The 18,887-nt window shown below is 41.9% G+C and overlaps 1 protein-coding gene across 1 annotated transcript in view; it reads left to right on the forward strand.

The window, feature by feature from the left end:
* CHST9 (carbohydrate sulfotransferase 9) overlaps positions 1-9,712 on the forward strand; it is a 238,887-nt gene extending 229,175 nt beyond the window's left edge. Inside the window, exon 7 of the mRNA XM_032602903.1 lies at positions 8,624-9,712. Within this exon, the coding sequence (XP_032458794.1) occupies positions 8,624-9,712 (1,089 nt within the window). The remainder of the gene's footprint in view (positions 1-8,623) is intronic.
* Positions 9,713-18,887: the final 9,175 nt, after the last annotated feature.

Genomic DNA, 18,887 nt, shown 5'->3' on the forward strand with positions numbered 1-18,887 from the left:
AGCCACTCATGGCCTCATAAACTCCAAAGCAAGTGAAATTATCTCAGCGAAATAGAAAGATTACAAGAAAGCCTCATCTGCTTATCTCAGAGATGATTCATGCATTGCATATTGGCTCAATGGTGCAATGAATATTGACAGATAATCACCCTTCTTCATGCAAGAGAAATCCTGAAAAAACGAACGCTCGGGATGCATGTTTGTCATCAGTCAGTAAGCAATTTCCACACATACCCTGTGTTTTTCCTTTTTACTGCTTCTCCACTGATACCAGCCACCAGCCTCTCTCCGGGCTACTCTGTTTCCACTCTTAACGGCCCCCAGTCCATTCTGCACTTGGCCAGCAGAGTGAGCTTTATAAAATGTGCTTCACATCATGTTATCCACCGTATAAAACTTCCAGTGGCTCATGTTACACCTCTGATAAAACCCTGCATCTTTCCCATGACCTAAATCCTAAATCTTAAATTCTCCGTGACCTGGTATTCCTACAGCATGTGATCCTGCCCTTCTCTTGGATTTCATCTTGAGTCCCTAGGCCCTTCGCACGGACACAACAACCATCTGCCCTCTGTCCCTCCACTTGACCAGGCTCATTCCCCTTTGAGGGCCCTTTGCCCTCGTTGCCCCAGCCTGCAACACTCCGCTCCCAGAACTGGGGTTTCTCCTTGTCATTCAGATCTCTGCTCAACTAAGCTTCTCCCAAATAGATCTTCCCTAGACACCTGGTTCACGGGGTCTTCCCACTCTCCACCTGCCACTCATGCTCTGCCACGTCTCTGTGTTTTAGTGTTTGCATCACATATATCATCATCAAAATTCTTGTTCATGTATCTGTTCATTATCTATCTTCACCCACAGGAATGTAAGTACCGTGAGAACAGGACCCTTGTCAGAGTCGTTTGCCCCTCTGGCCCCAACGCCATTAAACAGGGCACATATTAGATGCTCATAATAAATACCCATCAAATGAATGCATCACTTGATCCTGCTAGCAGGCTATGACAATAGTCTGGGTGTGGAAAAAAATGTGTCTAAGTGATACATTGATAGTGGGGATGAACAGTTTAGAGAAAAAATGAATAGAGTTTGGTGTCTGAGTATGAGAAGCGAATTAACAATCTGAGGCAAAGATTAATGCAAGGTCCCCAGGGTTACTGCAGGAAGGTGATACTCTTGGCAGAAATGTAAAAGTTGTGGTTAAAAGTCACACTTAATGAGTATATGCTACATGGCAGGAACTGTGTATTTGTTCCATTCATTTTTCACAACTCCATAAAGCCAGCATCATTATCTCTCTTTTATACGTGGGAGGCTGAGTCAACTACCCCAAGCTGATTGGTTAGATATCTTATTCCAGTGAGTGAGGTTGATTTGGTAGAAAGTACTAAGTTAAGGTCAGTTGAAAGTTGCAAGTAAAGCGTGAATAAGAGTAAAAATTTACTAAGTCTGGTCTCCCTCCCATTTCACAAGTTGTTGGGCTGAAATAGGTGTGAAATGTGTGTCTCACAACCTACCTTGGCACTCAGGGGTTCTTTTGCAAATTGGTCTGAGCACCTGTAGACCGCCACGATTGTCTTCCTCGTTCTGTAACCATGTGGGGCTGGGGGCTGGAAATACCTTGACGAAGACACCCAACAGGAAACTGACTGGATGGAGGTAAGAGATGAGATCAGTAGAGCAGAATGATAACAGTTACCTTGGAGACAACCACCTGGAGGGTGATAGGACCCCAGAGAAATTAACCAGGATGCAATACACAAAACTTTTTGGTTCCTGTCTTTTGGGCCAACCATCTGATAAGGTACTAACCTAGAACATGGAAACTAGACTTTGATGAAAATTAGTTCTATACTAGGGTCCTGAGGAGACACGGTCCTGCTGATGAATCTGGGGAGGTAGAAGATGCTTGCGACTCAGCACTCAGGGGTCCTATTACTCACAGCAAGAAACGGACATTTTTTCCTCAGTGTATAAATCCCCATGGAGACGGAGTCATAGAGCTAGTGTCTTGTTGATAAAAAGCCATGGGGACCAGATGCACTGGTCACTGGGAGTTCATCAGGGATTGAAAGATACCTTCAACTTCCCTCCTTTCATCCCTAATCCAGACACACATCTCAGAAGTACCCACATATTATGTGTTTTCCCAGATTTGCAGCCACTGAAATACCAAGATATAAAATAAGTTCTCTTGAAAAGGCCACCGGGGATGGAGTGAAGACATCATCACTCCATAACCACCAAGTCTGGATAGATGTTTCTAACAGGAGTGTAGAAGCAGGAGAGGAAATAAAGATACCGTGAAAATAAGGAGTTTTGTTCTGAGGCATAAAAGCTGAGCTGATGATCACAATTTCTGTGTGGTTTACGCGGCATAACAGGAAACCCAAAGTCCAGGCAACACTGGCTCAAATCATGGTCTTCTAGAAACAAGAGCCCAGTACCCCCTCGGCCATGCTGATTATTTGGGACCGTCCAATAGAGCATCTGTTCTTGGTACCCAACATATGTAGTTTAAATTGCAGAAAAGAAGCAACCAAAGGTTTGGCAACGTCCACTGCACACTCTAGAGTTGACTGCCGCACACGTGGCCATCTCAGTGTAGCTCGGTACAAAGGACAGTATTCACGCGGACCAAAGGGCAAGGAAACAGATTACAGGTGTGATGGCGCTGAGAGCCCTGTAGAGTAAATATGTGCCATGTGGTAAGAAACACAAGGTTTGGAGCCAGACAGCCCTGAATTTTAATCCCAGTTCTAGGAGTTGCCAGTCGTAAGACACCAAGTAAGGTTAATGGACACGTGATCGTAACCACCTGACAGAGGTGGGGTGAGGATTAACTCGTTGAAGCAGCGCCTGGCACACGTGAAGCGCTCTGTCGATATTCATCCCAAACCCACCCTCACCGCTCATCCTCTCCCTACGGCCTTGGTCCAACAGCTGAGCTTTAACTAAAGGAGGCCGGAGCCCTGACAGGGGCCAAGACATGAAAACCACCCCTCCCTGCCAAATGGTATAAATACATCCTTCCCTGCCCAGGAGGGAGCGTGCTCTGGACCTGGGAATCTCAATATATAGGCCATGAGTTGCAAGTGAGGCAAGAGTCTTCCCATTGGTCAGAGAACTGATCCAGAAGTGCGCACCTTTTCTTTGGTTTCCACAAGTGCGTGGTGCCTCAAATTCATGTACTTTCATCTTGTTACAGTACAGGCTGTAGTCTAGTTGCTAGTAGCTGCAGTTATGGGCGACCCTAAGAAAATCCCCCGTGTGAAGCCTGAGACTTCCTTCCCCCTACTGTGGGCAGTTTTCTCTTGTGTGGGGAGTAGATGGAGTTAATAGACTGTGATTGTATTTCTGAGCAAGGTACGTCAAGATATGTTTGCTCCTTACGAGAAACAGATTATAGAATCATAGTGAGGAAAGGGGGTTGATGACACGGTGTCTGCAGGACCTTTAGAGAATTATGCTTGCCTGCTTGCTTGATGATAGCTGTGTCTCTGTAAATAGATTAGGCAGGATCCTGTCCATCAGTGTCTCGATATAAGAGAATTGTGGTTGGTCAACACGAGCCCTGCCATTGTCACTACCACTCTCCCAGTTGGAGTTGTGTTCCCAGGGCTCAAGTAACCTTGGACCGGTAAGTAATGGGTGGGGAAGAAACTGTTCCCCAGGTAAATGCTGCTTCCTGGGATTGGAGATCTGCCTAAAGAAAAGAACAGGAAGGATTGGACTGTCCCTGGCTCCTCCCTCCCGCCTTCTCACCCCACTTCTCCATTCGCACAGTTGCACTTACTGAGGCTGGGCTGCAGGGGGCAGGCGGCCCTCTGTGATCTTCCCATGCCCAGCATGGGCTCATTCTGTACCAGCTCTGGGAAATGAGGTTGTACAGACCCTGAAGGCTCCCAGCCTCAGGCTAAGGGATCAGGACCAGTGGCACTCATACCTGGCCTTGAGAAGAAAGGGAGACCAAAAGGAGTTGACTGTGGCCCCTGATAGTTCTCAGTAGCCATTTCAACGACATCTTGAAACAAACTGTCATCTTCAGGAGAAACTATCTATCTTGGAAACCCTCAAAAAACTTCAAAATTTATTATCGAAAAATAATATTCTTAAAATGAAAGTGATAAAATGTATCTTAATGCATGAAGAGATAAGACTTTGCAAATATATGCTGGATCATCACTTTGTTTTGGCAGTCATCTATTCCCTCTGACCCCCTCTGACCCGCCCCCCCCACCCCCCCACCTCCTCTACTCCTCCTTGCCGCTCTGTCTTGCTTTGCTGGGAGTTTATGTCATACATTCTTCCTTTGCATTCTTTCTCAGCCTGAAATCCTGAAAAGAAATCCCTCTCAGCACGACCCCAGGTTCCCCAGGGCACAATCTCGTGCCCCAGGCCACGCTGCCATCCTAGCGCAGGCGCATGGTAGCACCAAAGAGTGAGTCACCTGCTCTACACTGAGAGGGTTGGGCCGACACTGAAGAGGCAGCCCTGAGTAAAGCCGTGTTGTCAAATGTTGCAGGCGACGTAAGCCAGAGGGGTGTGTGTGTCACTCAAAGGTGCTGACACAGGCGAATCTGATCTGGGAATGGAAGATGCTTAACCAAATAAGACAAATGGAGTGTATCCTGCCAGTGTCACTGCTGCTCTCACAGTTGGCATGGCTGTCTCAGGGCTCAAGTAGCTCAAGTAGTAGATGGCGAAGAAACAGGTCCTTGAGTGTATGCTGCTTCCTGGGACTGGGTTCTCACCTGTGCTGAAGCCCCGTGTGCCTTAAACAAGTTAAATGAAGAGACTGAAGTCAAATTTATGAGCAATGAATTTTTCCCTTGTGTAGTGATCTCCCCAGTCAAACCAGTGATTGGAAAGTAGCTTGGGGAACAGGGACCTCCAGCAAAGGGAAGTGGATGAAGGTGAAGGGTATTTCATCTGGTCCGTGTGAGGCCTGATGTGACACCCTGCCTACAATAGAGCATTTGTCTCTGCTTACCGAAATATTCATGTCCGCCATATTTGGAGTCTTTCTCTCCTGGATGGTATGAGATGAACTCTTACTTTGTACTTTCCTTTGCCGTGCTCCGGTTCAGTGGACCCCAAATGCCGTTATTGCCTGTGGAGTACCTGGGGAGCTTGTCTAAATTAGAGTCAGGACCCCATCCCCAGATTCTTTTTGGGGTGTCCACAGTGATGCCTAGGAGTCCAGATAGCTGGCAAGCCTCCAGGAGTTTCCAGGCCGCACTGAGTGACTTTGAACCAACCTGACTTCGCAGGCAGGTAAGGCTCCCACCTACATGCCTACTTTAGCATGAGCAGTTCTACCTGTGCCTGTTTTATTTGTCTTCTCTTCTGCCAAAGATTTGTTTGAATACAGATTTTCGGCACCTTAAAAGAATCAGTCAGTTATTTATCTAAGTTAACCTTGATCTTCTGATTAGCACTGTTTTTCTTCGACAAGGTCATAAAACAACTGCTTAGAGGCCCCTCATTAAACTGTAATCACATTCACTCATTCAACAATTATTTATCGGTCATCTTCTATGTGTCAGGCAACGTGCTAGGTACCAGAGATCCAACAAAGAACAAGAAAGATTAAACTTCTGCAGTCATATTCTAGCGCAAGAGATATGGATGGGGTGAAAATAGACAACTTAGAAGTAAAACAATCATTTCATATTATGATAAATGCTATGAGCAAACTAAGCAGGGTTCAGTGAGAGAAAATCTCAGAGGGGAACATAATTTAGACAAGGTAGACAGGGAACAAATCCCTACAGAGGTGACTTCTGAGTGCCACCAGGCATGCTGGCTGCTAAGAGTTTGAATACCATAGTGACAAGTGGTCATAGAATTGCAAAACTGGAAGCAATGATGTACTGGAAGATTAGACAATGAGGGTCAGAGAGGTGATGGAGGGGCGCAGCCTCTGTCAGTGGCAAGGTCCATGTGAAATGGAGAGACTTCTACGAAAGGCAAGGTGGTCAAGAGAGCAGAGAGTTTATTGGGTGTCAGAGTCACTACACGTGATGACAATAGTGGAGATGAAGAAGCAGTCTGAGCTGGGAGCTAAACTCTTCAGTGCATGAAGACGAAAGGTCAGTGGGGAAAGCAGATGACAGCGTGGGGAAGAGGAAAAGGGAGGTTGAGCAGGACACACGTGCTTCACAGAAGCAGGAGGGTTTTGCTGGGGGGTGTCCTGGAAGCCACAGGGAAGGACAAGGAAATAGCTCCCTATCTTCTGGCCTGAGGGACAAGCTGCCCAAAGAATTGAAGTTTCATCTACTTGAAAAAGTGCAAGGGAAGCAGAGGTTTGAGGGCCATCCAGGTTTCATTAGAAAAAGTCATGGAAAACAAACATTCCAGAAGTCTCCGGAGATTAAAGAGGAATTTGATGACCACAAGCTGAAGATCCAGAGAGCACAGTGGAAGGCTGATTTCATTTTCCTTTTTGTTAATGGGGCAGGGAGAGAATTAACTGGGGCATGTGTAGAGACACGCAAATAACATTCTGGATAATAATGGACAACCAGCGAATCTTGAAATTCACTAGGTCACTGGGATAGAATACTATTACGATGAAGACTGCTATTAAAACCATAATAGCAATTATTATCTATAGTTGGAGTTGTTGAAGAAGTAGCAGCAGAAGTGTAGTGGCAGTTTGATTTCAGGGCTGTGCTAAGCATTTCCCATGCTGTCTACCAATAACCCCATGACCTTTCGAACCTCAAGTCAAATTTTACATTATATGTGAAAATTTTACAGACTACAATTTGTTGATCAGGGGTAAAGAGGCATTCAAGGCTTTCAAGTCACCCTGGCAGTCTCTGAGAAGACCACAGACAAATGCTTTTAGAGTTGAAACCCCAAGTAGTTGGCTCAGTGGTGTGGAGGAGCTTGGCGGCTGTTTTATGGGACTACGCAAGTTGGTGTATGGTGATCAGGGGTTACGTAGCCAATAGTCTTCCACTAGAAAGAAGCATCTCTCCTTAAAGCTCAGCTAGTGGAAGGACTGTGATGCCTGGAAGTGGCTCCATACACAGTTCTTCATTCCTCTGCTCTTTTGCTCAATTTGCTAGAAAATTCCTAATCATCCTTGAAGACCTAATTTGACTGATACATTCATTCCTTCATGTAACAAATATTTGAGAGCAATAACTAGAGACTACAGACCGTTCTTGACCCTGAGAACATAATAGTAAATAGGTCTATATCTATAGCTATCTACCTCTGTCTCTCTATATATACACATCTCCTCTAGGAAACGTTCCCCAGCACTTCCTCCACACCTAGGCTGGTGGCCCTATGCTTTACTCCCCCAGCACATCATTTATTCATTCATTTTTCCAATACCATGCTGACAACCCTACATGTATAGCCTCAGTCCAGTCTTCTCAACCATCTCTTTCTAGTGTAAGTGAGATCGTATTACTTCACTGCTCAGAACACTCCAAAGCCTCTGTAGTTTATCCAGAGTAAAAGTCAAGGTTCTTACAGGCTTTGTCACTATCGGAGGATGCCACCTTGTGAACCCCATCTCCCATGTCTTCCTTTATCCAGTCACTTCCGAGAGTTGTAGGAAGGATATAGTCAGGTGAAGAGCAGATGATAAATGGGTTGATTCATCCCACTGACAAGAGAAGTAAATTCTCATTCCACTTTTGATACAATTTTATGTAGCAGGACACCAAGTAGACATTTTCGGTTTCCCTAGTCTTTCTTCACTTGGGAAAGAGGGAAGAGCTCATACATGAATGAAATTGTATGATAACATGATTATAGTTATGAAATTATTGTGATAAATGAATTTAGAAAAATAAGACATTTTCCAAGGGAAAATAATATATATCACTTTTTGCAAGTGCTTGGAAAACTGAAGTGGTCACCAGAATTTTATAATTGGCCTTGCTACAATTTTAAGTTGTAATTTATTACTTTGAACTGTTCTGCGCATTACAGTATGTCCCCCAAAACAACAAAAATTTCAATCCAAATACAGCTACCTTTTTTATCTACATTCAGATGCATTAAATCAATGCTTGAAGGTAACACACTCCTTGATAGCTCAAGAATCGTTGACCTACAAAATGATGGAGTTATATTTTATTGCATTACAGGCAAAGCTTAGATAGAAAATTCAGGGCCTTTTTCCTTTCTTTCTTGTGTATACCTTTTTTCTTTTTGTGTGTGTTTTGTAAGATTATATAATTGATACCCACAGATGCAAAGACAGCACAAAAACAGTAACAAACTTACTATGATCATAGATTCAAATCAATAACTAGCAGTTTTATCCCAATAATATTCAGATAGTTTAGTATGAGAGTATTAATGTAATTCAGCACATGAACATTAAATGAATATCATAGTAGCCCAAATATATATACTATAAAATGTGAAGCTTTGGTTCAAAGTGATGCATGGATACCATTTTCATCGCTATGTTTTCTATGAAGAAGCTTATTACAAAATGTATGTTCCACATGCTTTGCTAAGTTGTTCTGGCAGCTTACACGAAATGTGTGCCCCTTGATAGCATTTTAAAATAAACATTTTAAGTTCCTTATCAAATACCCACATTTCTGAATGTGCTTTCAACATTTCCCCTTCTCTATCTTAACAGAACCCCAAGTTCCACATGTCCGAGGATCCCAAGAATAAAGAGGAAAATCTACTCAACTCTGAGAGGCCTATCAGGGTCTTCACAGAGAACAACCACTCCCAAGGAGAGGCTCAAGTTTTAAGTAGGACCACAGGGTCACCAACAATTCAGTTGATTGAAAAACATCAAGGGAGTAAGACCCTTTTCAGGAAGTTCAGTGAAATGAATTGGCCGGTGGACACTCGCCCTTTAAACAAAAGCTTAGTCGCAGATAGTAAATGGAAGAGAATTGATGCAACTCAAGAAAAACGCAGGTCTTTCCTTCAGGAATTTTGCAAGAAGTACGGTGGGGTGAGTCGTCCTCAATCCCATCTTTTTCACATGGTCTCCAGGATCTATGTAGAAGATAAACACAAAATCTTATACTGCGAAGTACCAAAGGCTGGCTGTTCCAACTGGAAGAGAATTCTGATGGTACTCAACGGATTGGCCCCCTCCGCGTACAACATCTCCCATGATGCTGTTCACTACGGGAAGCATTTGAAAAAGCTCGACAGCTTTGACTTAAAAGGGATTTATGCTCGTTTAAATACCTACACCAAAGCTGTGTTTGTTCGTGATCCCATGGAAAGGTTAGTGTCTGCATTTAGGGACAAATTTGAACACCCCAATAGTTATTACCATCCGGTATTTGGAAAGGCAATTATAAAGAAATATCGGCCGAATGCCTGTGAAGAAGAATTAAATAATGGATCTGGCGTCAAATTCAAAGAGTTCATCCACTATTTGCTGGATTCCCACCGTCCAGTAGGAATGGACATTCACTGGGAAAAGATTAGCAAACTCTGCTATCCATGTTTGATCCACTATGATTTTGTAGGAAAATTTGAAACTTTGGAAGAAGATGCCAATTACTTTTTACAGCTGATTGGGGCTCCAAAAAGGCTGAAATTTCCCAACTTTAAGGATAGGCACTCTTCTGATAAAAGGACCAATGCTCAGGTGGTGAGACAGTATTTAAAGGATCTGACTAGAACTGAGAGACAATTAATCTATGACTTTTATTACTTGGATTATTTGATGTTTAATTATACAACTCCATTTTTGTAGTGTGCATTCATTTTCTAAAACCCTGGATGTACTTCATGATGGTGGCCTCAAATCAGCTAGCTGTAATTTTCCTATAATTCTCTCTATGAGAAAAATTTAACTAAGTGCAGTTGTCTTGATTTAATGAAGGTTTTTACCAAAGAGTATGAAACCAATTGGCACAAAGTTATAGGAAAATTACCACAGAGACATGTAAACAACTTCAGTTGCTCTAAAATGCTTGGAAAAAAGCTGCTTTTGCATTATGGATTATATTATAGAAGCAATAACCTAGCCAGCTGCTACATTAGGTACAACTGCCTCTTGCAAGGGTAGGAAAAGCGATCTAAAATGGCATGAGTGTACGTCTCCATCCTGGAATCTGTTGTCTAAAGTGCATGGAGGTATTTTTAGCAGTCTGTGGCATATGAATCAAATGTTTCACAGTCTTCTTACAGCCCTGGAAAGCTTTCCATCAACTGTAATGATAAATCAATTTTGAAATGGTGTTTTGGACCTGAACATTTTACTTTAGATTGGAAGGCATTATGTGATTTACAATATGAGAATATAGCAGAAAAACCAGATGAAGCTATGGCTTTTTATATTCAACAGCCAATAAAAAATGCACAACATGCTAAGATCAAAGCAACAAAAGTAACCTTCCTCTTCCAGAAAAAACTTAAGGGAATTGATTCTGTTTCCTTTTGAGCCCTTTTTGCAGAGACAAAATGAACGTAACCACTAAAGGTCTTCACTTTTGAAGCAGGCGACTGAGAAATTTAAGCCTCATCAGATAGAAATGTGCTCCTCATTCTGGTTTAATTGGGCAGGGGGAAATTGTTTCAGGATGGAATAATCATCAAAAACAAAAGTTGCCACTCTGAATATAGACCTCAAATAATAACAAAGTTTTATAAGAATATTATTTGAATCAAAGCACCATGTGCATAGCTTTATATGTGGAATGTACTCTAAGAATAGCTTTTGTCTAATTATTCAGCTTGAGAATGACTTTTTAAAAACTAATAAACCACTTACGTTGGTAGAGAATAGTAGGTTACGTTCTAGAGAATAAACGTAGAGCCCCTAGAAACGTTTTTTTAATAGGCTTATGCATAAACAAAATAAGGTATTTTCTTTTTAAGCTTAAATATTCTATACTAACAGAATCAAATACTATTGTATTCAAGCAGTCAATCAAAGTCTTTGGAAAATAGGACCATGTGTCACCCCTATGGAAAGTTGTAATGCATTCTGGAAATTTTTTCCAAGGAGCTCTAAATCTGTAGACACGTCTGGATGGGAAATTTATTTTAATTGGTCGACGGTTACTCTGAGTTAAGCAAACCACACATTCAAACCCTGTTTAAAGACATTTCTTGAATATGTTCCTCTTCTCAAATGGTTTTTTGTGTTTTGTTTAGTTTTGTTTTGTTTTTTTGGCTGTGTTGGGTCTGCGTTGCTGCACGGGCTTTCTCCAGTTGCGGCGAGCGGAGTCTACTCTTCGTTGCGGTGCGCGGGCTTCTCATTGCGGTGGCTTCTCTTGTTGCGGAGCACGGGCTCTAGGCGCACGGGCTTCAGTAGTTGCAGCACGTGGGCTCAGTAGTTGTGGCATGCAGGCACTAGAGTGTGTGGGCTCAGTAGCTGTGGCACACGGGCTTAGTTGCTCCATGGCATGTGGGATCGTCCTGGACCAGGGATCAAACCTGTGTCCCCTGCATTGGCAGTGGATTCTCAACCACTGTGCCACCAGGGAAGTCCTATCATTTTTTCTTGTCAGTAAATATTCAGTACTGCCTCTCAAAGAAAAGTAGGTATTAATATATGAATATTAATAGACCAAGATAGTTACAACTGTGCTTATTTCATTTTGACTTCCCATTTCATGGCTGAGCTTTCATGAATCGCTTCATTCTTTACACCCACCTGCCACATCCCATCTGTCTCCTGAGGAGAGGGGAACTGCAGCGGGCCGCCAGATCACAAGTATTAAACCTTCTAAACCAAACTTTTACTACTTTTCCACTCCATTCACTCTTGCCTCTAAACCATACACTTAAGCTGTGCTCTCCGTTTTTAAGTAGTTTCACTCTAGAGTAATCTAAATTGTATAATTTAAATTTTGCTATACCGTGTAGAGTGGATTCCTAGTCAGTTAGAGACATTGAACTTATCTTTTTATGGAGAAAAAGAGAGAAAGAATAGAAAATATGCCAAGCAGCCTGACATTTTATTCCTAAACTACACAAAACTAGTTTTAGATGGGATCTGCTCTAAAGGATAGAGGAAGTTTTATCAAAGTTATTCCTAAAACCATATAAAGAACAAACAAAAAACATTTCTTTTCATAACTTTGGGGGAAAAAATGGAAACGAGCGTCCTCTCTTATTAACATTTCTAATGCACTTAAGAGGATGGAGTATATATATATATATATATATATATAAAACAATCATATATATATATAAAACAATCATATATATGTATATATATGATTGTTTGGCATCGGTGGTAGAGAAGAAGGGTGTGAGGAAGTAAACGATACACAGTGCTCTCTATCAAAGCCGTTCTATATCTTACACTGTAAAAGCTCTTTTCCCGACCCTTTCCGCAGACCCTGTGTAACCATAGTTAGCCCTTCCATCATTCTTTTACTCAGTGGACTCTCTGATGACAGCTGGCATCCTGTGTGGTTGATTTCCAGGGGCCATGTGTGTTTTTAGGTAGGAAGAACATTTTTAATGTACCTGCTCTCCCTTTTAAATGACGTCTTTTCATATTAGGACCAAAGAAGCCATCATCATCCTGGATTCCTTGGGATTTTAAATACATTTCCCATTTATCTCCCCTGAATTACTCTATTTCTTAGACCAGCTCACGTTCACCTTTGTCATTTTTGCCTGAGTGTAAATGCCAAGTGTGAGCATCACTCTTTCATTGGACACTCACCATTTCTTGGATTTAGTTTCCTAAAGGCAAGTGACCAAATCTGGACTCATCTTCCAGATGTCCAGTGTTCCCATTTTAACATTAGCATGCTTTAGGTGTAATTGTTAGTCCTCTAATTAAACCCTAAGGATCTTATTTATTTTTACAGACAGCAGTAACACAGGCCCCTTCACTCTGTTATTCTCCTGTCTGGAATTACTGTTAGGGTCACAAGTTGGCAATTAAGCCCAAAACCACAGTTACTTTATATGTGGAATGTATATGCATTATTGATGTGTTTGAGTCCAGAAACTGCCGTAAACTTCAATGGAGACGTTTTTGCACAGGACACCCAACTTTCTGATTTTCACATGTATTTGGAAATATCCATTGTCCATGGGAACATGGGACCACTTGCTAGATTCTCTAACTTCAAGGTCTATAAATATTATCTAGCAATTCGAGAACTACTTGGACACCATTTATAATGACAAAGAGGAAAACAGCCTGTTAATTACACTTTTTTCATGAATAATTACTCTTCAAAAAGGTGTTATCTTCTAAACACTGTATATTAGTGCTTAGCTGAAGGGAATATATAAGCAGATACAGAGAATTTTTGAATATTAAAGCTCGCTTTGAAAACATCACTTGCTGAATTAGTATAAGTTGGAATTAGTAAGCTGGGGCTGCAATAAACATCTCCCTACTCTGAATTCTCATTTGGCCCCTTGGGGCATCTTTAAAACTCTAGGCCTTTGTGGAATATGGTGAAGCAGAAACTTTGCCCCTGGCTAACATCCCCCCTGTGTCCTGATATTTGAAGAATGGTTGACCAAGGTGTTTCATAGTAGCTCAACCACCTGAGGACCTTAGACCAGGGCTAACATAATTTAGTTCTACCATTAGGGTCACACCGTCTCAATCTTAATCATAATCATTATAGTAATATTCATAATCATAGCTAACAGCTATTCAGTACTTAAGTGCTTTTCATGCATTAATTTATTTAATCTCCATAGTCAATCTAAGTTAGGTGTTGTTATATGCACCCCCACTTCCCATGTATAATAAAGGAAACTAAAGCAGGGTGTGCTTTAGTTAAATTACCAGCTAAAGAGGCATAGCTGGTAATTAGGTGGGGAGGCAGAATGAACCCAAGCAGCGAATACCACTACCAAACACTCTTCTTCTTTTATTAAAAAAAATGTATTTGTTTTTATTTTTGGCTGTGTTGGGTCTTCGTTGCTGTGCACGGGCTTTCTCTAGTTGTGGCGAACAGGAGTTACTCTTTTTTTTTTTTTTTTTTTTTTTTTTTTTTTTTTGGTACGCGGGCCTCACTGTTGTGGCCTCTCCCGTTGCGGAGCACAGGCTCCGGACGCACAGGCTCAGCGGCCATGGCTCACGGGCCCAGCGGCTCCGCGGCATGTGGGATCCTCCCGGACCGGGGCACGAACCCGTGTCCCCTGCATCAGCAGGCGGACTCTCAACCACTGCGCCACCAGGGAAGCCCAGGAGTTACTCTTCATTGCAGTGCGCAGGCTTCTCATTGTCATGGCTTCTCTTGTTGTGGAGCACGGGCTCTAGGCACTCAGGCTTCAGTAGTTGTGGCATGTGGGCTCAGTAGTTGTGGCGCACAGGCTTAGTTGCTCCGCAGCATGTGGGATCGTCCCGGACCAGGACTCGAACCCGTGTCCCCTGCACTGGCAGGCTGATTCTTAACCACTGAACCACCAGGAAAGCCTCAAACACTCTCCTTAGAATGGTATAAACTTAACTACTTACTTTTGGTTTCTCTTACCTATATTCAGAACAGCCAAAGGCAAGAAATATATATTGGCACCTGAAAACTTTTTTGACATTTTAAATCAGCTTATTTCTTTATTCCTGTTGAGTTAAATTGACAAATTCAAAGATTTGATAACAAATTAGGCTTCCTCTCCCTCCTCCTTTTTTTGTTTTCCTAGTTGATCATGAGACACAAAGTTTTCAAAAAGAGAAAAAAAGTCCTTGGAACAAATTTAGTCTAACAGAAACAAAATGTCATTTTGACAAGAAAGTCCAGACAGATACAGCAGTGGACAAGGTCGCCGGGGGTATAGTTCAAGAGGAAAGGAGTTCGGCCTGTTTTCCACACATCAGCACTTGATGGCCATTGTAGATGCTCATGACTCGGCAAGTCAGCCAAAGGGAAAGCTCCATGACTACTGTTAGAAACTAAGCAATTGTGCTCGTATCTTTTTCCTGAGTTCCCATCCCCAGTACTAGTTTAGTAGTTAGATAACCCTAAACTAACTCAGGAAGACTGCAGAAAAGAATAGAGGAGCAGCTTGACTTAAACCAACTGAAAACCACCATGAAAAAGTCAGATTAAATAAGTGCTCAGCTAGAAGGCAGCAGACTTTTCCTAGGCCTGCGGATGCTCTACCTGAGGAAGGCCAACTCTGAGTCCAACGAAAGAGTACCGCCCTGCATCATTTAATTCTCAGGATTGCCTAGTCCCTCCCATCTTGGTTTTTCACCAGGATCTTGTTCTTCCAGGTGAATTTCTTCAAATCCACTTAAGCGATCATTTTTTCTCATCTCTAAGCTTCTGCTCTAAGCCTCTTCTATTGAAATACTTTCTCTCTGGACATTCATTTCATGTTAACTCACCAAGGAATCTTTTTAGACTAGCCAATTTTCAAATCTTATTTCTCCATGAGCTCTCTCATCAATGGAAAAAGGCAGAATGATCTCCTCCTGATACGACATGCATCCGATTCTTCTTCTCCTGCCAATGAATGCAGGCATTCCTTCCCTTACTTTTTTTTTTCTTCATTAATATATTTGTTCATTTGCTATATCCCTCTTTATATGCATACAAAATCTCTGTTGCCATTGGAATGTGTCTCAGGTCTTCCAAGAGTGTTGTTTATTTCACTTTGCACAGTTTCTAGCAAAGCATTGCATGGAAAGAGTCCCTTTAATAAATGTTTTTGTGATGTTGTGTAAAGGTTCCCCTACTGTTTCTCTTAGTGTATAATGTGTATATTTCTGCCTATGACTTTCAAGCATCTATAGGCCCAGTGGATCTAAAGAGGAGGCTCCAGAGCAGGGCAACTGGGGGAAGTGAACCCAAGCCACATGCCTTTTCTATACTAACAGTCGCACCTTAACCTAAAGGATAGCTGTGGACACAGCAATCTTGTATTGATACATTTCTAAGGTGACATATTTGTTTATGAAGTTTTCAGAAGAAATGTTGAAAAAATGCATAATTCTGGTCAATATAAGAGCCATTTACTGAGCACCTACTGGGTAGCAGACACTGGAAAAATACATACATTCACTTGACATGAACAGTATGTTTCATACATTCCCCAAAATATGAAAGTTACATATTATTCCGCCCATCATTCTATAAATAAGAAAACTGAGGATCAGAGAGGTTTAATGACTAGCTCCAGAGCCAGCTTCCCACCAAGGTCTCTCTGGCTCCAAAGCTAAGACCACACTAGCCGCCTACAGGCCAGATCTGGCCACAGATACGTTTGGTTTGACCTACGATGCATTTTATTTAATATTTGGATTAGTTGGCACCATTTTAAATTTGGACTCTTTGGTCAGTGATAGGGAATTCCTGTTACCCTGCGTCCTACCTGTCTGCCTGAAAACATGCAGAATCAAGGTCAGCCCCTTCAGATGAGGCCAGAGATCTCTCTTGTTCATGCTCTCCACCTAGCCATCATCACTCATTTACCTTACCTGGCTGACTCCTAAGTGTCCCACTTTTCAACCCCTGCTCTGAAGAGTATGTTCTTCCATCCACCAAGCTTCCAAAGGAAAAGCGATTTCTGAATATTTTCTTTGTCTGTATTTGTGTTGTGCAATCCCTGAGGTCATCACATTTTGGGTTTCCTTATCCTCACCCGAAACGCTGCTTGCCCTTTGGTCTTCTATCCAGTGTTATGGCCAAACAATATTTCATCGTTTAAAGAAATCTCTTTTGACCAACAAAAGAGATGTTGGGAGAAATCCAATACCTTTCTTTGGCATCCTTCTGTCTTAGCCACTGGGTACCCCTGGAAATAACCATCCTTCCCATCCCCTTCAGCAGAGATGAGTCATTCTCCCATGCCCTCAGAACCTTGGCATCTAGGGACGAAAACTGGTTCACATTGATGTATCCAGACTCTTATTCGATAACCTTCCTGCAAAAACTCCTGTTTTGAAGGGGTACCTACTCTTCCTCAACTCTGAAAATTGCCTGTTTCCCAGATTTCTCTGAGGATTTCCCTATCTGGCTCATAATACTCCTCTCCATCCCCTTCCTGCAATTATCCTGGGTGACGTTAGCATTCCCAATGACTTTCCACCAGCTCTGTTTCTCAATGCTCTAAACTCTCTTTCTCCCACTTCAACTCTTGGACAGCTGGAGAAAACAGAAACACAGCCATGAAAATCAATAGCCACACCTTTTGTCCCCAAAGAGCAAAAAAAAAAAACTGTGGTAACCTATATAGTGCTTCATTTCATCCATTCATTTCCTCAAAATATATCCAAGGCTTAGAAAAATGTTTTTCAGAAATATTTTGAATTGAAATGCACTTGGCACGCTAGAGTAATTACCGAATTAAAATGACAATATTACTAGGGTGACTGTAATTATCCTTAGGAAAAAATAAATCCTGATTTAGTTTATCAGTTCTTCAAAAAAATAATGTATGGACCACCTGGACCAAATTTTTGTTAGAAACAGATTTCTGTAGCCCACCCAGGATGCACTGAATCAGAATCTCTTGAAACCCACTTGGGAATTTTTTTTTAACAATCTGCTGGGATGAGTCTTACATACAGCAAAGTTTGAGCACCACTTATATGTGTGTGATTTTTTTAAAATCCTGGTCGATTGTAAGCCTGCTCTTTTCATTCCATTGCTCTGTTGAAAAGTTAAAAACTCTCAACTGAGAGATGGGTCAGCAGGTACCAAAGCCCGGCATGGGATTTTGACCAGTACTGAAGCAGAAACTTGGCATCTGAGGCTGCCAACGGCAAGAACTAGAGCTGGAATGAAGTGAGTTATGGGGACAGCGCTGGGCACTGCCCAGGCTTTTGGAAAGCTTTCAGGATGAAATGGGGAGATGGAAACTTTCCCCTTTTGAAACACAAAAGACAAATGTGTACTGAGGGCGATTCTAGCAACTCAACTTCACACTAAACCAAGTGAAGACAGGATGAGTTTCTCCAATAAAAAATATAAAACCTTTTTCAAATTGAACGAAGATGATTGAAAACGGAAAATATTTGCAATTTGGGTTATTAGTTTGAAAGCAAGTGCCCCAGGAAATATTTTGCAATTAACTTAAATCATAAGAATGTACATTTCTTGGGCTTCATTTAAGAATTTGTCTCTCCTTTCCTTTCTGTGAGGTTGAACCACATAACATTGTCAACATCTGAGCACTTCTGACATACAATCACAGCATTTTTAATGTTTCCACTATGAGTTCTACTGCTCCCTACCAAATTCTAGCTACACTAGCATTCGCCTAGACTATTAGAAATCGCCTCTGGAAAACGCCCTACCCCTCACCACTCTTCCCTTTCCTTTTCTCTTTCTCTTTTTTCCTTTTTAAATTTTTGATTGCGGTTAAATACACATAAGCTAAAACTTACCATCTTAACCATTTTTAATTCATCATGCAACCATCACCACCATCCATCTCCAGAATTCTTTTCATCCTCAAAACTGAAGTGTCATACCCATTATTATTTAAATAACTCCCTCTTCCCTTCCTCCAGCCCCGGTAACCGCATTCTACTTTGCATCTCTATGCATTTGACTACTCTAGGTACACCATATAAGTGGAATCATACAGTTTCTGACCTCTTGTGACTGGTTTCTTTCACTCAGCAAAATGTCCTCAAGGTTCACCCATGCTGGGGACATGTCAGAATTGCCCTCCTTTTAAAACTGAATAATGTTCCCTTGTACATGTAACTTCTCCCTTTAATCCACTCTGCACACTTCGAAAATAAACCTCCTACAGCATCCTTCTGCTCCCAGCTTCTCATTGCCTGGCTTTAAGACCCTCAGCAGTATAATTTTTATCCAGTATTACCTGATAATGGCATCAGACCCATTATTATCCAGCCAAATTGAACTATCACATTCCCTGAAAATATCCTTGCTCTTCTCTCTATTTTGTTCCTATTATTTGCACTGCCTGTAGTGTCCATGCTTCTCTCTCTTAAATGGCCTCCTCACAGGCCCCCTCCAACA

The sequence above is a fragment of the Phocoena sinus genome, chromosome 14 (genome assembly GCF_008692025.1).
Source record: "Phocoena sinus isolate mPhoSin1 chromosome 14, mPhoSin1.pri, whole genome shotgun sequence".
In the NCBI taxonomy this organism is placed as follows: domain Eukaryota; kingdom Metazoa; phylum Chordata; class Mammalia; order Artiodactyla; family Phocoenidae; genus Phocoena; species Phocoena sinus.